The sequence below is a fragment of the Didymella exigua genome (genome assembly GCF_010094145.1).
Source record: "Didymella exigua CBS 183.55 unplaced genomic scaffold M421scaffold_34, whole genome shotgun sequence".
NCBI classification, from domain to species: Eukaryota; Fungi; Ascomycota; class Dothideomycetes; order Pleosporales; family Didymellaceae; genus Didymella; species Didymella exigua.
In genome coordinates this window covers 99128-121308 of record NW_022984808.1, presented here as the reverse complement: position 1 = coordinate 121308, position 22181 = coordinate 99128, and the positions used below count along the sequence as shown (strand labels likewise).

The window sequence follows — 22181 nt, the reverse complement described above, 5'->3', positions numbered from 1 at the left end:
AACAGTCCTTTTGGTGACGATTGTGCTTGACGTTGTTATGCCAGCGCTCTCCTTCAAAGCACTATATGCGTATCATGCCCTGCTATTCACCAATTTGAGCAGGAGTCTTGCTGGAAAAGACAGCCTGTTAGAAACTAAAGTTTTTGTTGTCGAATAGCTCTTTATCTGAGTTGTGGGCGACTGCCCACTTATATCTCTCCTTCTCTTGTTCAGCATTGAGGTAAGGTCTCCAACCTGGACAACGCCGCGCGTATCCAGCCTCATACATGACGTTTTCAAACGTTGTTACGCTAATTTTAGGTACAATCTCTTTAAAATCACCATTTTCAATTGACTGCCAGCTCTCTCTCTCTCGCGTGCGTCGCGTGGGGCAGTTGCAATGTGGATAATCGCGTCCTTTTGTTTTTGAGTTAACAACCAACTTCTTCCGCGTCCCAGATCATTCTCATACAGAATTTCGTCCCACAAAGCAACATTATGGTTATTTGCCTTTGCCTCAACCCAACGCAGCAGCTTTGAGAGTCTACCTTGCTGTCGTCCTATTGTGGTTGCAAGGTCTCGTTGGGTGACATAGTCACCTCAAAGTTCTGTGAGAGCACCTACCGCAGATGCGCGTTCAATCTTCGCCAGCTCGGTGCAATTTGTTTTTAGAAGTTGGATAAGCTTGTACTGCTTATATTTGAGTTTTTTGGAGACGCGCAATTGACTCTGCAGGCATTGTTGTGGTTGTTTTGCTATATAGAAGTATAGGTGGTTGCATGTGTTGATGAGGCACGATCGCGCACGAGCCACTTGATTCCCCAAAAAAACGAGCTTCTTCGTTCGGGTATAGATCACGCCTGTGCACCAATAACAGTCTGCTCTGTGCGGTCAGTCCTCAAGCGATAGTATGCAGCGAGCGCAAAGTGCCGTACAACATGTCGGGCACGTATCTATGATCATACGGTAACTCGCTCCTATTAGTGGAGAAGATGTGACACGCTGGAGTGACACGAGAAACGGGCAATCTACCATCAGCCAGCGAATATGCCTGCGGCCAATTACCGGCTGGGCGTGCCTGAAAATTGAAAACCGAGGGTCGGGGTGAGACATTGCCGCGATCATCATCGCGCACGTCAAGACTTTCTCTTGAGCCTCACGTCAAACACATGTCTGGCGAATGTCACTTGCTGCAACATGGTCGTGACACTACCGCGACGCATCACCGCGCTCGCACCGCGACTGCAGCACGCAGCATGCATGGGCGGTCAACGCTTTCTAGCGGAAACTGTACGAGCCGGGATCCGTGGAAGCCCCGGCAGAGCAGACTTCGGCGACTAAACTGCACTAGGCGTAGATTGGCGACAGGGCTGCAAAAACGCCCCTTTGAGCAATGATGAAGGGACAAGGTTATGCCGCCAAGGAGGCAATTAAAGATTGGAGGGCCCTCGAGTGTTGACAGCATCGATTCCGGTCTTCACGCCTCCGACCACCTCAAAGCACCTGTCGCCACCCACGGAATTGTTGCACAGTGCCCAGCAGCGCTCTGCGATAATCACCATGGCGCTGAACGCGAGTTTCGTTTCGCCCACGGCCGACGCGAAGGTCGCCCACATGATGACCCAGTTCGACACGGCTGGCCTGCTCTCGACAATCGTCAATGGCCTCACGTTCTGGAAGGCGGTGCTTGCGCTGCTGGTTGGTGCTGTCGTCTACGACCAGTGTAGGTGTGGGCGCACCGTGGTGCAAAGCAACTAGCTGACGGCGACGCAGTCATGTACATCTGGCAGAAGGGCTCCATCGTGGGACCGGCCATGAAGACTCCGTTCATGGGGCCGTTCCTCGACTCGGTCAACCCCAGCTTCACAAAGTACCACGCAAAGTGGTTGTCCGGCGCGCTCAGCTGCGTCTCCGTCTTCCACAAGTATGCCTCCAACGATCGATGCGCCATCACGCGCTGGTCGTGTGCTCTTTTCCCACGCATGCTGACAATCGCACCCCAGGTTCGTCGTCATCGCCTCGACCCGTGACATGGCCCGCAAAATTTTCAATTCGCCCAACTTCGTCAAGCCCTGCGTCGTCGATGCCGCCTACAAGCTCCTCCGCCCCGACAATTGGGTCTTCCTCGACGGCAAGGCCCACGCCGACTACCGCAAGGGCCTCAATGGCCTGTTCACCCGCCAGGCGCTCGAGCAGTACCTGCCTGGCCAGGAGGAGATCTACAACGAGTACTACAAGCGCTTCGTCGAGCTCTCCCAGGTGAAGAACAAGGGCGAGCACGTTCCCTTCATGCAGGAATTCCGTCTTTTGATCACCGCTATCAGCTGCAGGACCTTCGTTGGACACTACTGCTCTGAGGAGGCCGTCAAGAAGATCGCCGACGACTATTACCTCATCACTGCTGCGCTCGAGCTCGTCAACTTCCCCATCATCCTGCCCTTCACCAAGAGCTGGTATGGCAAGAAGTGCGCCGACATGGTTCTGGACGAGTTCTCCAAGTGCGCCGCAAAGGCCAAGGTGCGCATGCAGGCTGGCGGCAAGAAGGAGTGCATTCTTGACTTCTGGGTTGCTCACATGATCGAGTCCGAGAACTACCGTAAGGCGGTCGAGAAGGGCGAAACTCCCGAGAAGCCTGTCATGCTGATCCGCTGGTTCAGCGACCTCGAGATTTCCATGACGCTGTTCACCTTCCTCTTCGCCTCGCAGGACGCCACCTCTTCTGCTGCTACATGGCTCTTCCAGATCATGGCTGACCGCCCTGAGTTCCTCGACAAGGTCCGCCAGGAGAACATTGAGGCCCGTAACGGTGACATTCACGCCGAGATCTCGCTTGATGCCCTTGAGAAGCTGCCATGGACCCGTGCGGTCGTCAAGGAGACCCTCCGCTACCGCCCTCCCGTAATCATGGTTCCCTACCTCGTCAAGAAGGACTTTCCTATCACCCCGGAGTACACCGTCCCTAAGGGCTCCATGGTCATCCCCACCACCTACATGGCTCTGCACGACGTTGAGGCTTACCCCAACCCTGACTCGTACGAGCCTGAGCGATGGATCGACGGTGATGCGGATCAGCAGACCAAGAACTGGCTCGTGTTCGGTACCGGGCCGCATTACTGCCTGGGTCAGACATATGCACAGGCCAACCTGATGCTCATGATTGGCAAGGCCAGTATGATGCTAGACTGGGACCACAAGGTCACTGATCTGAGTGAGGAGATCAAGGTGTTTGCCACCATCTTCCCCATGGTAAGTAACGTTACTCAACATCGACCTAGGGGTGCATACTAACATGTGACAGGACGATTGCCTTCTCACATTCAAGAAGCGAGCAGCAGTATAGACAGATACTGTCTGTTCGTGATGCGCAACTTTAGCGATTCTCTGCATTTGCATTCGGCGCGACTTCTTGGTTCCTTCTGGCTGTACGAAAGTCTCTTTGTTCTGGCCCACTTTAGATGTAATGATTGTATACCCTGCCACCTCTCGAAGGGTCGCAAGGGTTTTTGAGACGATATAGGGCTTATGGTACAGAGCTACGAATACGCGTACTGCACGCAGGAATGGTAGAGGTTGGGGACGAGGAGGTAATGGCAGAAGTAGTAGATGATATGGAGCAAAAGCTCCAACGTTTAAACAAGCTATCTAAGTGTTACTATGTGGCTTGTAACCCATGTTTCACTGGCTGAGTGATTGTCATGTGCAAGTGATGCATATGCCAAGCATGTCAGCTTCGAGCTATGACGGAAATTTGGACGCGCCTCCGTCATTGCTTCTCGAATCCACTCCGCACCGTACCGGAGACGACATTTCTACCGCGCAGGACCCATACGCATTATTCTCGCAAATGCATTGTAACTATTCGCCGAACCATAGGAGACTCGTCGGATAAACCACTTCCCCGCCTGGGGCCGTACTCGCAACACCCGCCAGACATACCTACAGCACGGCGCTACAACACAGACTCCTCTTCTCCGCCCTCACTTACCTCCAACTCGAGCATGGCACCGTCCGCTACCCCTTCAGAGCAGGGCTCTGCACGGATCGGCCCACACCCGTCCTACATCGAGATCGCGAAGCCGTACATTCTCCAGTCACGCATACAGGCTTGTCTTTCGTCCATTCAGATGTCTGACGCCAAAGAAGACTCTGTGCGGCTGCAAGGCGTGTCTTGGATCGACACGGTACGACGCGCCTTGTCGCTGCCGATTCGCACCTTCAACACCGCCGTCATTTACTACCACAAGTTCCGGCTGCTACACGCCGACAATGAGTACAATTGGGCCGACGCAAGCGCGGCGGCGCTCTTCACAGCGTGCAAAATCGAAGACACGCTCAAGAAGAGTAGAGAAATCCTGTGCGCAAACTGGAACCTGAAGGTTGGGCCTGGAGAAGCGTTGAGCAGCGACGATCCCCGGTTCGACATACATTCCAAACAGATCATTGGGCTGGAGAGACTTATGCTGGAGAGTGCGGGGTTCGACTTTAGGAACCGATATCCGCAGAAGCTCATGGTTAAGCTTGCGAGGGCTGTGAAATTTGATCAGAATAACGAGGGCAAGACGGCGTGGAATCTGAGCGTGGATCTATATAGGACGTTTGCGCCGCTCAAGCAGAACACGCCGACGCTGGCGATTGCGTGCTTAGAATTGGCCGCGCGTCTGCATGAGAGGGACGCTGAGGCGCTGGTGGATAGAGGCGCATGTAGGTATGCAAAGTGGGGGACGAGTCGAGGAGAGGTCATGGGTGCGTTTCGATCATTGCCGTCCTTACAATTTCATAGCATGCTGACCTGCCGCAGAAACACTTCTCGACCTCCTCGACCTCTACACGCATAACCGCTCAGCTACCTCGATCGGCCCTCTCTACACCCTCGAAACGTTCATCAACATTCGCATCACCCTCAATACCGAAGCCTCGCGCCTTTCGCTCCCACGCTTCACTCACTACGCCTCCGAGACGCCTTCCACGACTATCTCACCTGCTACACCAGCAGCTGTGAACGGTCTGAAATCACGCAAAGGCGTTGATACAACGAGTCCGAACACGCCTGCCACGCCAGGCACCATCTCGCCTAGTCAACCAGACGCCAGTGTAATTGGGGTGCGAGGACAAAATGGGACAGTAAGGTTCATGCTTGATGCAGCGCGCGCCAGGGACGAGCGGGCAGAGGTCGAGAAGTACTACAAAGTCGAAGAAGAAGAGTACGAGGTCGAAGTTCCCAACGATAAGGCCGAAGACGGGGACAGAGACAGGAGGAGGGTGCGTTGAGTATGCTACTGGATTTCGCGCTGAACTTCATTACTTTGGATTCTGCTTTTATGAGGTTGTTGCACTGCCCTTGCAGAGACTAAGTGCCCACCACAGGACAAGAAAGAAGAGCGCAGTAAGAGCTACTGGCAAAAGTTCAGGGAGCACAAGCATGCTCGTGCGGTGGCGAAGGGCAAGAGCGACGATGATAGCACCCCGCCCGCAGAGGAACTGCAAGATCGATTTTCCGACAGTGCAACTCCAACAATTCTACCATATCTCGGAGGCAGCCAGAACGATTCGTCTGGGTCACACCAAGTCCACGCCGAACGCCGTGAGCTTCTAGTACCCTCTGCTACTCCAGCAAACACCACGAACATGCCCATGAGCTTGCAATATCCGAGCACCGACAAAGACGACCTATTAGGCGCACACCAAGTCAACGCACAGCGTCGCGAGCTCATAGCTTCTTCGGTCCTTCCTTCGAAAAACAGTGGCCGGGCGAGGCGGCAGGCTAAAGCTAGGCAGAAGCAGGCAGGCACAGACCAAGGTGCCTCGCGGCATGGACCGGACTATACTTTTGGCAGTCGGTTGGAGTAACTGTGCGTACTTGAAAGAATATTTCCTACGTACAAGTGCAGCCTGATCCAAGACGCTATGCCTGTGTTTTGCTATAAGCGCGCGCCATTGTTTGACAACGACATCGACTTGTTCGAATAGTTGGGCTGATATCTCAACAAGATGGAGCAGTGTCGATTCAGATATCGCAGTACCGTTCATTTGGGATGGTGAAGCGCAAGCGGCCGACCCAACATTTGAGTTCAAGACAGAATAGGGACAGGTGCAGTTGTTCGGTCAGCCTAGCGCCGCACATTGAGGGTTACACAACTTCGCGAAAATTCAATAATCCGCAACTCCGGCTTTCGAGACAATGACTGGCTGGCAACCGAGTGTTACAGCAATTACCCACGAACCTTATGCAGACAGGGTCAGCATCCCGTATGAGCAGTGGTTGTGCGATCCAGGCTACAAGGCTCGGTCTAAGTCTGGAGTGGGATACCTGGGATGATGAATGAACGGGAAAGAAGATCAACTTGTCTTATCCGGAAGAAGAAGTAATACTATTCCAGAGATCCCTCATGGCTGAAAGCCGACACAGACACATTCTCTGTCCCGACCATGTCACTTGTTGCTGATGGAATTTAAGGCATGAGCGGGCCCGCACGACAAATCTATGCCCAAAGTCGAACCTCGCAGCAAAACGAATTTGAGTATACAAGACAATGTCTGAACAGTTTGTTGTAGTCTATGAACGGCCAGATTGAAATGCTCTATAGCAAGAAGCGTCGATCGCGCTCACTTGTCATGCGCATCTCGCAGCTTCTCAAAGTGCGTCCTGGTCTCTTCCCCAAGCCTGCCTTCTACGTCTGCCAATATGGTACACACAAGACTGTAATTATTACACAGAAACCTCTCCTTCTTCCTCGCATCGCTGACAGCTTTGCTGAACTTGTTAAGATATGCCTCGTACTCGCTCCTCAACCTGCCAACCGACACACCCACCGGCCCATCGTCACCGGCTTGTGACGACAGCGCCAGTATGCCGTGCAACAAGTTTGCGAATCGCTGTGTAAGCGGCGTTGGCGCGGTCGTGTTCGCATTCGCGGAGCTTCCACCAAGCAGTGCTGCACCTGTGCTTGGTCGGTTTGGCAAGGAGCTGGTCAGCTTCTGCAGTGAGGTGCAGTGCAGATCGAGTATCTGCTGGAAGCGTGGCCATAAAAGCATGTTCGTGGCGTTGATGTACCCGTCTAGAGATGGCACCTTCCTCCGTTGCAGCTCGAACGCAAAGCGCTGGTTCAGCCGTACGCACAAGAGTATGCCCAACGTGTCTGTCGTCGTTTCGATAAGTTGCTTCGTCAATGTCTGGCTCATCGCCAACGTAGGCTCGAAGATTGCGGCGAATGTCCGGGAGATTGCATGGAAGTTTTGTGATGGTGCGAAATATGTCGACAGGAATGTGTACTCGTATGACGCATTGTCGACCAAGGCGCGGTTGAAACTTCGAAAGGGCACCTCGAGATAATGTGAGGACTTCTCTTCTTCCAGAACATGTGATGTGAGAGCGTTGGTGGAGGAGCCTTTCAATGCATCTCGACGCCGCCCGAGTGAGAACGCATCGTAGGCGGCCGGCGCATTGCGTGATTGCCCAAGTAAAGTGCCGCCCCGCTTCGCGTTGGGATCTTCACCTAGAACGTCGTACTTGTCCAAAGCATGAATCTTCAGCTTCTCCAGAGACGTGCGGTATCGTGTGAAGTTGTTCAGGTAGTACCAGCGCATTGTATAAATATAGGCCTGGCTGATTTGTTGGGCCAGTTCCAATTGATGTCTCGCGAGGAAAGCGTACAGATCCTTATACTTGAAGAAAGCTTGTTGTTGTATAATCTGTGCATTGATCGATGGTGAGCGAATGGCTTTGATCTGAGCAACGATGTAGTCTCGTATCCGTTCGACAGCGCGGTTGGTAAGATTGTCGAGAAGTGGTTTTATGTCAGACAGGGCACCCAAGTCTGGCTGTTCTTTAACCTTGGCGTTGATGATCTTCGAGCGTTTCTCAATCTCGCACAAGGCGCGCACGAAGCCTTCGTCGACCGGACCCTCTGCAATCTTGCGCACGACTGCTGGCGATATGCTGATATCTTCGACTGCGGGACCTAGCAGCTTCTCCACGGTCGTTCGATTCTCGAGCTTGGTGTTCAAGGCTACCGAACGGTTCTGCAGAGACTCTATCTCCGCGGAGACTGCTTCAAGGTCTGCCTGGAAGTTCGTGAGGTATGTTTCCACGGATTTCAGCACCTCGTCACACGCTATGATTGACTTGTGCAGGTCCTCGAACTTGTCTTTCTCCTTGTCGTCTGCAGGCACGATGAGCGAAAGACACGAGGACAGAAGACAACGACGTACATTCTTCGACTGATTGTGCGCTATATGTATGTACAGACGTGCTCTGCCGCCGCTCGGGCACATCGGCCTCGGCGAAGTCCTGGAGGCTAAGCTCCCCAAAATCGATGTCCGCATTCACCTCATCTGGCTTAGGTTGCTCAGCTTCACGGTTGCTGGTGGGACCAAGCGGCTTCCGCGGTGGTCCTCCCATGATGTTCGCCAGCACGTGTACTGGGTCTGGAACATTCGGTGAAATACCTCCTGTTGGACGGCGACGCAGTGGTGCTCCATTCGGCCCACGAGCCGTCAATGGTAAGCTCACATTCGAAGCTCCTGGCGACACGAGAGACAATGACGACGTTCGAGGCTGCAGGCCCGGTCTCATGGGTAAAGGGCCCGGCCCTGGATAACCCCTTCGAGGAGCTGGCGAGTATGAGTCACGGCGCGGAGGAGGCGTGCCCGTGGGCGTCGAGTACTGCGATATTCTGTCTAGTCCCCACATGATGCGTCACGTCTACTGAGGGCGCGTTATGGTTGACGATCAAGCTACCAACGCGCAGCTGTCGTCGGCGAATCGGCGAAACCCACTCCGCGCAGGGGTGTGTGACCTTGGCCTTCCGAGTCGAGAGGCGGGGCCAAATCCAAAATCACCCTCGAGAGTGAAGATTCCTCTTCCTTTTAAGTCTTCCAACCACCCCACCCCCAGACACCCGACCAAACAACAGCTTCTTCCTCACCCGTCGCAACAACTCTCATTCATCACCATGGCCGACGACGCGCAGGTACGTTCATCACGGCGCCTGCATGTGGCCTTACCCCACCTTTCGGCTCGCCGCTGTCCTCTGCGCAGGCATCACGATGCCCACAATGCGCCCCCGCAACACAATGCTGACTTCAATGTGTAGCATGAGCACACCTTCGAGAGCGCCGATGCCGGTGCCTCCACCACCTACCCTATGCAGTGCTCTGCTCTGAGGAAGAACGGTTTCGTGTGCATCAAGAACCGCCCTTGCAAGATCGTCGAAATGACCACCTCCAAGACCGGCAAGCACGGTCACGCCAAGGTTCACTTGGTCGCCATCGACATCTTCACCTCCAAGAAGCTTGAAGAGCTCTGCCCCTCCACCCACAACATGGATGTCCCCAACGTCCGCCGCCAGGAGTACCTCCTCGTAAGTGCCGGACCGGCTGTCGTGCGAGAACGCCAAGACTCACAAGGCATCATAGGTCGATGTTTCTGAGGATGGCTTCCTTTCCCTCATGTCCGACGATGGCTCCACCAAGGACGACGTCAAGGTCCCCGATGGTGAGGTTGGCGACAAGATCAACAAGCTCTTCACTGAGGAAGGCAAGGACACCAGTACGTCAAACCCCGTCTCGAATTAGCTTGAACAAACACTAACTAGAAACAGGCGTCATTGTCCTCACCGCCATGGGTGAAGAGGCTGCCATTGACGCCAAGGAGGCTCCTAAATAAATTAGCGTTGGATACATCGACTGTCAGCAGAGGGCAAGTCGCGGAGATTTGACGGGCTCCGACCGGAAATCAGACTGTTTGAGGCTTCTGGTCTCGAGCAAAGCTGCAGCTTCTGCGGTCACTTTGGATTCCTCAGTGCGAAACCCTGCGCTGATGGTTCCCAATGCTTGTGGTTCTTCGGACGGATTTTGGGGTCTTGCATTGCCATGTGTGGGAAACTATTTACGAATCTGTTTCCCTTTCTAGATATATCCCTTACGACAAACGAAATAAAAGGTGATGATGTTACGGCAAATGCCTGCTTTTCAATTGGTGAACGTGATGAATGTGTGCCAATTTGACGCTAGTGGGCGAACTTCGAGTTGTGCAGCATCAACCTTCACCAAATATTAAGACATGCACTTGTGGCCTTATGCCGTTTCTGCAAAGAAAGCTACAGACTGTGTCTGTCGACAGTGGAACTGTTTGCCTTACGGAATTTGATAACCGCCGAAAGCTGCGCTGCAGCCCGCGCCAACGCGTCGTGAGGTGTGCTGTCATTGGCTGAAAGTATCTGGATCCTGCTACCTACCAGCCTTTACACTCGAGTTCGATGTGAAGCATATTTAACGGGACAACACAACGTCTGCCAGGAGTCACTGTGCGGCCTTGACTCATGGATTCTCGACTGGAGAAAGGACCCGTGTGCGGCGTTGAAAATTGTCGATCACGCTGGTACGAAGAAGGTGAAGACGGCTACCGTTACTGCCAAAACGGGCACCAGCAGTTTGTGAGTAACATCTTTGAGTCAATAATTATCTGTCCCTGATATTTGAAGGGCTTAGTGCGCGCTGCAGACGATGACGACGACTTCACACTTGCGACTACTACCAGAACGCGCAAAAAGAAGGATACGGATGACCAGATCAAGGTTGCTAAACGTAAGTAAAAGACGCTGTGTCCCATATCTCTACCGTATGCTCACATCATGACTTAGACTTCAGCGGGCGGCAAGGTTTGGACTTATATCTCAAGAGCCTCCAACTCATCTTGCGACACCAACTGTGGTATTTGATCAAAGAGAAGGGACTTCCAGCAGAGCTGGAGCTGATCACCCTGGATCTGTGGGCCCTTCGAATCGCTCAATTTGGTGATAGGATTACCAGCGATATTCGTGCCGACTCGCAAACACAGTCACAAGTCTTCAGTACCCTGGAAGCCGACGACGAAGAGACCGATGACGCAAGAGGCGCATTTCGGAAACCGAGTGGGCGAGAGAAGAAGCTCAGCGGCGTCCCAAATCTTCTTGACGCTCTAGCCATATGCTATCTGGGCATGCTAACTTTGAGGCTGCCAATCACACCAGGAGACATCTATCACTGGGTAACAGAAGGAAAGCTACCGTACAGAGGAGCCATCAAGCTCTTGCCTCTGACAATGCGAGATCGACTGCCGCCATCCTACCATGCAACTCTAAACCCGAATGCACTGCTGAGATACAAGCGGTTCTACGCGGTAGTTGCCGATCTGCAAGTCAGCTTCACAAACGATCACAAGATAGTATGGCCACCACTCAACCACCGCCTTCTACTGTTTCGATATCTCAAAGAGCTGGCCCTACCTCTCGAAGTCTATGACATCACTCTGCGACTGAGTAAGCTCCTCGAATACGACTTCGTAGCACACCAGGTCGGGAACAAGAGGCTTAGCATCAGACCCCTCCCAGAGGCGCAGCTAGCCGGCTGCCTAATCGTCTGCGTGAGATTACTGTACCCGTTCGACGGCGAGAGACGGTATCCGCGTCTGGCTTCCGAGCCCGCAGCCTCAGTGATGAACTGGAAACGCTGGCTCGAACAGATGCAAGGCGCAAAGGCCGAGTCCGAAGACAGTCATGAATACTTCACGGTTGAGAAGCTGACGAAGCTTGAGGAAAAGGAAGCGTTCGAGATGACGCCTGATCAGCTTGATCAGTATCTTGACTTCTACGCTGACACATTCCTGGATGATGCTGAGGTACAGCGCATGAAGGATACGGACGACTTCCGCAACGCGATCTACAACATGTTCCCCGTCAAGGGCGCTCCAAAGGAGACTGCATACACAGGTGTGAGCGGAATCTCAAGCAAAGACGACTTAGCGACAGTCAGAGCGGTGCACAGTTCTATGCAGGCCAGGTCTGCAATACCCGACAACGAGGTCGGTGATGGTGTGCTTAGACCCGGGCAGTCGTATCAGATCTACAAGAAAGAGGAGGATCTACCGGAGTCCGCGAAGGCAGTTTATGACCGCGTCGCAAAGCTGGCAGGCTTGTCAATGGATATGTTGTTGCTGGCTATCTTCTCTACGGAGGCGAGAATCGAGAAGTGGCGCAGGAAACAGAGGGAGACGGAGAAGCAGAGCTAAACCGATGCGTGAGGTGTCGCTGCATCGTTCACATGCCACGAGTCTCCTGAAATTATACTGCTTGACGATGTCAGGTTTGCCGCTTGATTTGTCATTGGCAAACGAACTCAATATAAGAGCAGGTTCATCAATAGTCGATAGCAGCTACAGTAGACGATGAAGCCAGCAAATTTGATTGTAGCCCTTAGACGCGTTATGATGCTGTAGTTGCTTGCGAAATTGTCACCAGCCACTTGCAAGAGGCTCTGTTACCGAGACTTAGAGCCACCGACAGCTTCGCAATGGCGTCAATCTACCACTGTAACAGTAGTCAGTACATCTCGGATGCACACGAACGTTGTTTGCATCTATTCAATCTGCCGGTCAAGGGTGCTTGAAGGGTGCAGACGTTTGATGTTCATGATGGATGTGGCGACCCTGCCTGTTCGGGCCCTAGCGCCGGTAGCTTCGCTTACGGAAGGTGCCCGCGCACTCACTTGCGCCTTCGCCCTCACGATTTTAACCTCGTCTTCGACTTGCTACTAACCCCCAGCATACACGTCGAAGGTTCACCATGCAGATCTTCGTCAAGACCCGTACGCTGCCCTTTTGAAGCCAGGCGCATGTCGCACGTACTAATTGATCGCAGTGACGGGCAAGACCATCACCCTTGAGGTCGAGTCTTCTGACACCATCGGTACGCACATCTTCTGAGCCGGCCGCCACCGCACACACACCGCGCAACAACACCCGACGCATCTCTGGAGTTATTGGTGGCTGGGGAAAATTGAAGGAGCGGCGCTGACTTCGGATAGACAATGTCAAGTCCAAGATCCAGGACAAGGAGGGCATTCCCCCGGACCAGCAGCGCTTGATCTTCGCCGGCAAGCAGCTCGAGGACGGCCGCACCCTCTCGGACTACAACATCCAGAAGGAGTCGACTCTCCACTTGGTCCTCCGCCTCCGCGGTGGTATCATCGAGCCCTCGCTCAAGGCTCTGGCCTCCAAGTACAACTGCGACAAGATGATCTGCCGCAAGTGCTACGCCCGCCTGCCCCCGAGGGCTGTCAACTGCGTACGTCGTCACCCCATCACCCCGGCGTGATATACACCTGCCCAGACACCCTGTACTAACAACGCACAGCGCAAGAAGAAGTGCGGTCACACCAACCAGCTCCGCCCCAAGAAGAAGCTCAAGTAAACTACTCGCATTACGGCGTTTGGAGGTCATGGGGTCGGTGGAACGAATGCGACGAATGCATGCGACGGACGAGCGCGGACCGAAAACCCCGTGCTGTTCGCTTTTATCACACGGCTAAGGAGCATGATGATGGGATTGGGGCTTGTAGAGTGAATACGATTCTACCTTTCCTAAGCGCACACTACTGTCCCTAGGTTCCGAGCTAGGAATACCATGAAGCAATCACCACCACCTCAGGGCCTTTATGTCTTTGCGTAATGCTGTCACGTGAGTTTCCGAGCGTAGGATGCAGAATGTAGCGTAATGTGCCGTTGTGACGTCACAAATATCCTGCATCCTTCGCCTGTTATGTCTTTCGCGGAATCAGCCTCGAAAAGAAGCGTGATTGTGGACCTGATGAGGCCACATCTGGTCGTGGAGTCTCTTTAATGATCGCCCAACCTCTTACCACCATGTCATGGAGCAGGAGTATGACAATCAAGTAGCATTCGAAATACTGAATGTGCACTGAACCCTACGCAGCTCACCTCATCACAGAATCCTCCCAAAACGACCTTCCCGCCATATACCGCCGCCTCATAACTCGTCCAAACATTGAAACCTACACTCAGAGGTCGCCCTCCGTGCATGCTCTCTACCCCAACCTGAGCGACACGACCCGCGTCGAAGAATGTAAGTGCCCGCTCCACTGCTCCGCGTCAAAAAAGGCGCAAAGGGGAATTGAAACATCCTGCTCAGAGTTAGCGAACGTTGTTATGCCGCAGTGATTGCAACTTACGAAAGATGTACGTGCTCGATCCAACAGAAACGATGATCCAATTATACAATTTGGTAGATGGTGGTACATAAAGCAGAAAATACAGAAATCGAGAGCAGACACCAGGCAAGAAAAATGGTATCGTGAACGCCTCGCTATGCATGAAGATCGGAACATCGTGTGATTTGAGGAGGTGTTTGCGAGCCGCGGGTCGTGCGGCCAGAGGGTGGGTGAGGAAGGTGGAGGGCTCAGGCGCGGGGTTTCTTCCAGTAGTATTGCTACGAGCAGTCAGTATCGCTGTTGCGTAGTGAGTGTGGAGTAGAGTACCTTATGTGTTTTTCGGACAGAGCGGAGGCCGGTGCTGCGCATGCCGGCGGTGATGGTCTCGCGCCTCATCTGGTCGGGGTCCATCTCGGGGACGTAATAGTACTCGCTCTCAAGCGGCTTGCCGGCAGCGTCCTTACCAATGCGGGGGATTTCTCCTACGCATGGGGTTTGTTCCAGGATCATCCTCAGATCGGACTGCGACAATTCAGGCAGCGGTGTAGTCGAGCCACTGCGCCCTTCCGCACTTTGAGCGCTCTTTGGCTTGCTCGCACAAGCCTTGAGCTCAGCGGGAAGGTTGCTGTGAATTGTTGAGAGAGGGTGCGAGTGGACACGCGAGTACGCCAGCTGGTTGATGACGTGGTTCTTGATGGGTGACTCCTTGAAGCGGACAGCCTCGGCGGACAGGCGTTTTGACGGCGGAGCCAATGGCTTGCGAGGAGGTCGTGGCGTATTGCCGAGGCCAGGTGTGGCAGTTGAGAACGACTCGAGGCCGTTGAGGATGTTCTGGCCAAAGGGTCCAAAGGAGTGGATGACAGGATCATTCTCCTCGTCATTATCAGAATAGTCATCTTCGCCAAACGACGATGTGAAGCTGGCTTTGGGGTCTTTGTCCTTTGCGTCAGCCTCCTGGCTCGAGCCAATGGGCGAAACGGTAGGACGAATGAATGTCTTCTCTGGGTCTAGAAGCGTCGAGCCCTCGTCCTGTGCATCTGCATCCTCGAACACCTGAACACCACCAGTAGGGGCATTAGGACCGAGTGCCTCGAAACATGGTTGACGCATTGGGCTCTGCGAGACAGGAGAGCGGGGAACGACAGGAGGGCTAGAGTCAAAGGCACCCTGCGTGTTACCGCGTGTGGGTGTTGGCATGTCCTCCTCTTCAGACTCCCACGAGAACTTGGATACTGGGATGATGGGCCAAGCAATCACGACACGGGTGTCCTGAACATCCAACATGATCTCCGATTCCGGATTCTCTGAGACGTACGTGTCTCCCTTTGCAAGTTCGAACACAGCGCCACCGCAGTGGATCTTCGCACCGTTCCATCCCAAGCACTCGACATCGATGTGGCCGCGGGGGTAGGTGGAGTCAGGCGCGTGATACGCGGCTTGGACGTGGACGCGTGAGATGAGGCGGTTGGTGGACAGCTGGTAGTCGGCAGAGTTGGACGACCGTCCCATACGAAGCAGCTCGCCATTCGCAGGCAGGTCGACGGTGGGCACCGCACCGAGAGGGGTCCTTTCTGAGAGGGCCGACACGGCGCGCTGCAGGGCCGGCCGTACGTGACGCGGCGACGAGAAGTTGAGGATGCCGGTCGACGAGGTGGGGACGGGGGTGGGATAGTACTTGAGCTGCTTCGCGAACGAGGGTGAATCTTCCTCAAACTTGCGTTTGGAGGAGCCCGGACGCGGGAACGGCGATGACGAGAAGCTGTCCTCGCCAAATGCGGGGAGCAGCGACGGCTTCTGCGAGTGCGACGAGGACAACAGCGACTTGGGCGTACCTGCGGCGGACAGCTGCTGGGCCAACTTCCTCGGGCTGGAGTCCATCCTGCCTGCTGCGGTGCTCGAGACGCGAGGCACGCGGCGTGTCGACGTCTATAGGGCCTGCGTGGAGGTGTTCGAGGGCGGCTAGCCGAGCGTGATGTCGGGAGCACTGCACGCTGTTGAAGGAGTGAGGGTTGAGAAAAGACTCGTGCAGGGCTAGAAGCAGGTCAGAGAGAAGCGGCCATCAGGTCAGACACGATTTTGAGGCACGTCGACGCGGTTCACGGGTGTGGAGACAAGAGAGGTCAGGTCTCGGTACAGTAGCGCGTAGGATAAGCTCAGACCGTGTGGTGAACCAGGAATTCTCCCAGCACCACCGCCTCCCTCACAATGCTGCCAATTGCAGGTCTGGAGTTGATTCCAATCGACTGTTGTGTCTTTTCTGGCTTCGCATCGAATAACTGCTACTCGTTTGGCTCTCTACATCTGCTCGCACGCGCTGTTCAGCGGTCCTCGGCGAGCACTACCCGTTCGTTCATAAGCCTGTGCACGAGCACAAGAAAACACGCCTATTACAGCAGGTTCTCGCTCGGTTGTGTCTTCAACTTGATTTTCTCTCCGTGTACCAGCCCCTCTGTGCTGCATGTATCTGATAAATCACCGCTCTCAATTGGCAGCACTCTACGCGTTGAATAATCGTCCTCCACGTAACAGCACGTAGATGTCACTTGGGCCCTAATGCCACTGTGGTTTGAAGTTCTGAGAAGCCAATTTCCGAATGAATCCTCTTGGTATCGATACGGAAAGCAAAGCTCTCAACGCGTGTTGTGTGCCCTGTCCAGGGCACCCTGCTGTAACGCAAGAAGCAAAGCAGTCAAGCCGTCAGCCCGGCGAAGCTCACTTTAGACATACGTAGTCAAGCCGTAGCATGTACAGTTGGATCAGTCGATAATTTATTGCGCTCCAGTAGGCCAACGTCTTGCTTAGCCTAAGTGGAACTGGCAGGACTAGACGCATGCAGAGCAAACGTCACGCATTGCAAAAACTTCTCTGCGTCGGGCCGTGAGCTGAACGCGGAGTAGGCGCGCAAAACACGTATCTTTGAGCTATGAGGCTGACGCGACGGGCGGTATAAACGCGTCGAGAAACTTTGGCAAGGCCGGTGCACGGTGCCGCCATCGTTTCGGCTGAGCGGAGTAGGACAGGCGTGTAAAACGTCTGCGAGCTTTTGATTTGTCTGCAAAATAACACAGGTTCTTTGACATGTGTATTCCTTTCATCCAGGAGCTGCTTGCAGACGTCTAAAATATTGCTTCGAGGTCTGAGCTGCTACCCCACACTTCAGTCGTTCACGAGTCACAGGCATGTTTGCTGATACCAGTCGGTGACCCGAGCATGATGAGGGCCGGAGGCATGAACGTGTGTCTTGTTCCTCAATTCATAGGAGAACAACGCCTGAAAACAGATGCATAGAACGACTACATGCATGTGAGCGGTTGAACGGTCATGTGCTTGCGCGCTAAATTTTCGACGCGCTGATTCGCCAGAGGCCTTTACAAGCTGCCCCAAATAGGCGCGAACCAGCCCCGCTCAAGTGGATCGCGGCTTCCTGGGTTTTTCCGACGCCGCGAAAAAGTTGGAAGGTGCGACCGACTAGACCCTGGTCGGCCGCCGCCAAATTCGAAGATCGAACTTTTCCAAAACAATATACCTCAACAATGGCCAGATCGAAGCAAGTCACAAAGAAGGTCGAAAAGAAGGTCGATGCGCCTCTCACCACCAAGAAGCAAAATGAGACCCCCTACCAGCTGGATCCGGCGCAAGTTGAGCGAGCGGCGAATGCGCTTGTTGCACACATGAAGAAGCACAAGGAGGAGAAGGAGACCGTCGGCACCAAGGACCTGATGGCTGACGAGGACGAGGCTGAGGAGAACGATCAGCCTATCTTCCTCAGCATCTCCACCAAGAAGCACGTCAGCAACAGCAACAGCCTGAAGCCTACGAAGATGTCAGTTTGCACGCCACGAACGTGCCAAGCTATGTTTACTAACAGCTGCACAGCGTCCTGCCTCACCCCATCATTGCGAGCGATGCCAAGATCTGTATCTTCACCAAAGACCCACAGCGCGCATACAAGGACCTAGTCGCCTCGGACGCATTTCCTGCCACACTCCGCGAACGAGTCGGTCGTGTGATCGGCATCGAGAAGCTGAAGAAGAAGTTTAAGTCGTTCGAGCAGAAGCGCGCTCTCCTTGCAGACTACGATATCTTCATGGTGGATGACCGTGTCATCAAGATTGTCGCCGACTTCCTCGGCAAGATCTTCTACAGCAGCAAGGCGAAGCGTCCGATCCCAATCAGGCTGACTGCCGGCGCATTTGTTCACAAGACCGCGAAGAAGGACAAGGAGCCTCAGAACGTGGTCGGCACAGCACAGGGCATCGCAAAGGAGATTGAGACTGCGCTGCAATCGACATACCTCAGCATGAGCGCTTCTGCCAACACCTCGATCAAGATCGCCAACCTCTCTCAGTCCGGCGCACAGATCAAGGAGAACACCGAGGCCGTCATCGCCGCCATCATTCCCAAGCATATCGAGCAGGGCTGGCGAAACGTTCGCAGCTTGCACATCAAGGGCCCTGCAACCAAGGCTCTGCCCATCTGGCTCGCGGACGAGCTGTGGGTCGACGACTCGCAGGTGCTGGATGAGCCGTTCCAGAAGAAGAGCATTGGCGAGGGCAAGACTGCACAGACCAAGCGCAAGTGGGAGGAGTGGGAGGACGAGCTGCTCGACGAGACCGAGCTGGCAGAGAAGAAGGCTAAGAGGGAAGCCAAGAAGGCGAAGAAGGCCGCACCTGCGAAGAAGAGCTCGTTGAGCAAGGAAAAGAAGAAAGCCCTGAAGGCGGATGCGCTTTCGTCGGTACAGACACCGCTGATTGCATGAGCTGTGAAGATATGAGTATTTGCATAGGACGGCGCATCGGCGTTAGGGGGCTCAAAAATATGTTGCATGTTGGGCAGAATACCATTGTGAATCCAAAGATCATTTTCTGCATTCGATCACATGCATACTACAACGACAACACCTGTAGGTTTTCCAAAATACTTGTCGTCGATTCCTCCAGTGCGTCGAAGTGTAATGTGCAAGTTTGAGGCGATTTGGAAACGTGGAGCGTTTGCAACTATGTGAACGAAATTTGGCAGCTCTTCTGATCGACTTGGTCTGTCTCATGCTTCATTTAGATATCAGTACGCCAGCTTAAAGTCTTCACGCGTTCGTCGAAGGTATTGAGAGACCGCGAACTTGACTCTGGAGGTCAGCGATTTGCTCTACAGTGCCGTCTTCATCCTCGTGGTATTCCTTCTAATCTACCGTATACACTGCAACTGTACGCTGCTTTTGCAAGTCAGTAAAGAAACCAACAAGACAGTATCATCGTAATCAACGTTTCCATATCTCTCGTCTTCAGTCCACGCGTTATTATGTCTGAATTGGCAACCGCGTCCTATGCCAGTCCAGAGAGCATGTGTGGTCAAGTAAGCTCCAAACCGCGGACGTGGCTCGGCTGCAATTGGCCGAAGCGCGTCGCTGACGACATTGCTTACATTCACGCCTTCGTTGCGCTTCCAGGCAACACAACTCACATCATAATCTACCACAATGTTGCACTCACTATCGCTCTCAGCGCTCTTGATCAGCACTCAAGTGCTCGCCTCTCCATACTCAAGGCCCAACTCTGATCCCCTCCCCCTTCTCATCTGGCATGGCTTGGGCGACAACTACGCCGCCGACGGCCTCGCAGAAGTCGCCTCGCTCGCCGAGGAAGTCAATCCAGGGACATACACATACATCATCCGGCTCGACGAAGACGTCTCCTCCGACCGTACAGCAACTTTCCTCGGCAACGTCACCGAGCAGATCGCCAGCGTCTGCGCCGCGATCCACGCCGACCCCATCCTGTCCAGCGCGCCGGGCGTCAACGCGCTCGGATTTTCGCAGGGTGGACAGTTTCTTCGAGGACTGGTAGAGCGCTGCGGCGGCGAGAATGGGATCAAGGTCCGCAACCTAGTCACCTTCGGTAGCCAACACAACGGCATCGCGAAGTACCAGCTCTGCAAGCCGACAGACTGGCTGTGCAAGGGGTACATCGGGCTGCTCAAAGCGAATACATGGGGTGCATGGGTGCAGGGCCATCTCGTGCCTGCGCAGTACTTCAAGGCGACGGATGAGGAGACGGGCGAGCCGACGGAGGAGTACCTGCTCAATAGCAATTTCATGGCGGACATCAACAACGAGCGCGCGCTGAAGAACGTTACCTACGCCCAAAATCTGGCGCAGCTGGACAATTTCGTTATGTACGTCTTTGAGAACGATACGACGGTTGTACCCAAGGAGACAGGCTGGTTTGCGTACACCAACCTGACGAGCGGCGATGTTGTGGAGTTGAGGGACCGGGAGATTTACAAGGAAGATTGGATTGGGCTGAAGAAGCTGGACAAGAAGGGTGGGTTGCACTTCAAGACGACCAAGGGCGAGCATATGACGCTGGGCGAAAAGGTACTGAAGGATGTGTTCAGCGAGTGGTTTGTGCCGCCGACGGAGAGCTGGAAGAAGGTCGTGGAGGACGTAGTGCAGGAGATTATCGAGTTGTAATTTTCTATTGTAGGGGAATCTAGGTTGGTACGTGTTGTATACAGGTGTGTGTTGACTCACGTCGCAAGACAGCAGCAACTGTAAGAGGACCTCATCACAAGGAGCGAAACCTCGGATACCCTTCATAGTCAGCGAACGAAACTCCCACCGAGTCTAGCTTCACATCTTTCGAACTTCGCGATGCAGTTCGACTTATGGTGCCGGAATCCTTCTTCTCTGAAGGGTTGGCCCACTTGGCCCACTGCTCTTCACTTTTGTCGTCTGGCAAAGGCTTCTGTGCCGCCATACGCAGCTCTTCCTCTTCGCTCTCTGCCGTGGGATCTTCACCTGAATCTTCCCATTCAACGACTGTCAGCACCGCGCTCCGCAAAGCCTTTGCGGACTGGCCGTCTTCATCATTCTCAGTCCACGCTAGTAGCTTCTTCCCGCAGCGAAAGCCTTCTCTTGAAACCCGGAGGAAGTCGAACGTATGTTCAGCGCTCGCCACCAGCTTTGCGCTCTTCAGCGCCACAAAGTCCAGCGTGGCAATGCCCACTTTCTCACCAGGGTTGAAGAGCTGCAGTGCTCTGGCACGCTTGTTGGCTCTGCTCTGAGTAGTCTCCAGGACGCAGAACGGCATCTGCAGATCGACATCGCCTTCCGCATAAGAGATCTTGATGTTGGTGAGTGAGCCTTGCAGCCAATTCGATACAAAGCCGAGGCCGAGGTTGAAGTCCATGTCGAAGATCTGCGGCGAGGGGTGCACGTAGCGGGTTAGGAAGGAGCCGTCAAGGTCGAGGTCTGAGATTAGGTGCACGAGAAAACACTGTGTGGTTTCGTCTGTCCATTTTGCGAGAGTGCGGTCTTTCTCCACGATGTCTGCGAACATGGTGGCGAGGAGTTGGCGGACTGCGGACTTCAAGGCGTCTGGCAGGTCAGTATTTGCGACTTTGAGATTGGATGTCGGGAGCTGCTTACCTGCTTGTTCAACTGTGTTCGTTACAGCGTTCCTAGCCTGAGGAAATCGCCCGCGGCGTACTTCGAAGCTTCTCTTCTTTCCAGTGCGTTGAACCCTCTTGTAAACATGCTTGAAACGCTCTCTGATGGTCTTCCTGGCAGTGACTTTGCGTAGCAGGTATCTCTGCTTGAACCTCTTCCATGGAAGAGAAGCGAAAACCTTGTCGAGCTTTTCCTTCATCGTCTGGCGTTCCTCCGATCCGTTTTCATCATCGAGGAGGGCTGCTATGTCAATATCGTGGTTGCAGCAGTCGCATTCCACGCTGCGACCGCGAAAGAACTTGACGAAGGAAGAGAACATGGTGTGTCTGTCGTTATGGTTGTGTCTGAGAAGATATTATTATATGTGCGTGGGTCTTTTTTTCCTCCTTACGAACCGGAGTTCGACATATCGTCCCTGACCCCAACAAGGTAGCCAACCAGCGTCGTGAGCATGATTCTCAGGGTCGCGTATTGCAGTCATCGGGACATTTTTGCCTGAAGTACATTCTGGTCAAGTTTCGTCCCTTCTCGCTGCGCCATTGTATACGAGGATCTGGTCTTCTGTTTCGAGGTCGAAGCAATGAGGGTTGTAGCAGTTTCGCGAACTGTGTCAGACTCGGTTCTAAGATGGAAAGATACCATCATAAAGTATACAAGTTGCCTACCGTCCCTTAAAGTTTCCAACCCTGAGTTCTGGGGGGTTGCTCAAGCGCAGTGTGCGACGCTCTCATCATGTGAAAACAGCAATGATCACAATAAGTGTCACAGGCAC

At 53.9% G+C, this 22181-nt stretch overlaps 9 protein-coding genes across 9 annotated transcripts; 6 read left to right on the top strand and 3 right to left on the bottom strand.

Moving 5' to 3' along the window:
- Positions 1–1398: 1398 nt before the first annotated feature.
- Positions 1399–3639, top strand: M421DRAFT_424327 (cytochrome P450 61). The gene is made up of 4 exons (XM_033593718.1): positions 1399–1702; positions 1753–1903; positions 1983–3225; positions 3278–3639. Exons 1-4 carry the CDS (start codon positions 1540–1542, stop codon positions 3317–3319), a joined length of 1599 nt encoding a protein of 532 aa, XP_033445161.1. The 5' UTR covers positions 1399–1539; the 3' UTR covers positions 3320–3639.
- A 338-nt stretch (positions 3640–3977) lies between these two features.
- M421DRAFT_71292 (cyclin-like protein) lies at positions 3978–5247 on the top strand (the record flags this gene model as incomplete). The annotated part of the gene is made up of 2 exons (XM_033596777.1): positions 3978–4722; positions 4778–5247. The coding sequence occupies 2 exons, from the start codon at positions 3978–3980 to the stop codon at positions 5245–5247; spliced, it is 1215 nt and encodes a 404-aa protein (XP_033445160.1).
- Positions 5248–6507: 1260 nt separating this feature from the next.
- On the bottom strand, positions 6508–8686 carry M421DRAFT_424325 (Sac2 family protein). Its single transcript, XM_033593717.1, has 2 exons — positions 8188–8686; positions 6508–8138 (listed from the first exon to the last, which is right to left on the bottom strand). The coding sequence occupies exons 1-2, from the start codon at positions 8666–8668 to the stop codon at positions 6583–6585; spliced, it is 2037 nt and encodes a 678-aa protein (XP_033445159.1). The 5' UTR covers positions 8669–8686; the 3' UTR covers positions 6508–6582.
- Positions 8687–8930: 244 nt separating this feature from the next.
- Positions 8931–9643, top strand: M421DRAFT_71421 (eukaryotic translation initiation factor 5A; the record flags this gene model as incomplete). The annotated part of the gene is made up of 4 exons (XM_033596786.1): positions 8931–8948; positions 9072–9338; positions 9394–9526; positions 9579–9643. 4 exons carry the CDS (start codon positions 8931–8933, stop codon positions 9641–9643), a joined length of 483 nt encoding a protein of 160 aa, XP_033445158.1.
- A 391-nt stretch (positions 9644–10034) lies between these two features.
- M421DRAFT_424322 (uncharacterized protein) lies at positions 10035–12208 on the top strand. The gene is made up of 3 exons (XM_033593716.1): positions 10035–10412; positions 10461–10563; positions 10620–12208. Exons 1-3 carry the CDS (start codon positions 10299–10301, stop codon positions 12023–12025), a joined length of 1623 nt encoding a protein of 540 aa, XP_033445157.1. The 5' UTR covers positions 10035–10298; the 3' UTR covers positions 12026–12208.
- Positions 12209–14210: 2002 nt separating this feature from the next.
- Positions 14211–15753, bottom strand: M421DRAFT_37306 (uncharacterized protein; the record flags this gene model as incomplete). Its single annotated transcript, XM_033589768.1, has 2 exons — positions 14211–14240; positions 14290–15753. Coding segments are annotated over 2 exons (1494 nt in total), but the record flags the coding sequence as incomplete, so codon positions are not given.
- Positions 15754–17446: 1693 nt separating this feature from the next.
- Positions 17447–19069, top strand: M421DRAFT_424320 (ribosomal protein L1). The gene is made up of 2 exons (XM_033593715.1): positions 17447–17785; positions 17839–19069. Exons 1-2 carry the CDS (start codon positions 17496–17498, stop codon positions 18719–18721), a joined length of 1173 nt encoding a protein of 390 aa, XP_033445155.1. The 5' UTR covers positions 17447–17495; the 3' UTR covers positions 18722–19069.
- A 327-nt stretch (positions 19070–19396) lies between these two features.
- Positions 19397–20641, top strand: M421DRAFT_424319 (palmitoyl-protein thioesterase 1 precursor). Its single transcript, XM_033593714.1, has one exon. The coding sequence runs from the start codon at positions 19439–19441 to the stop codon at positions 20429–20431; it is 993 nt and encodes a 330-aa protein (XP_033445154.1). The 5' UTR covers positions 19397–19438; the 3' UTR covers positions 20432–20641.
- Positions 20479–21494, bottom strand: M421DRAFT_268862 (uncharacterized protein). The gene has a single exon (XM_033588768.1). The coding sequence runs from the start codon at positions 21297–21299 to the stop codon at positions 20526–20528; it is 774 nt and encodes a 257-aa protein (XP_033445153.1). The 5' UTR covers positions 21300–21494; the 3' UTR covers positions 20479–20525.
- Between the last annotated feature and the right edge of the window lie 687 nt (positions 21495–22181).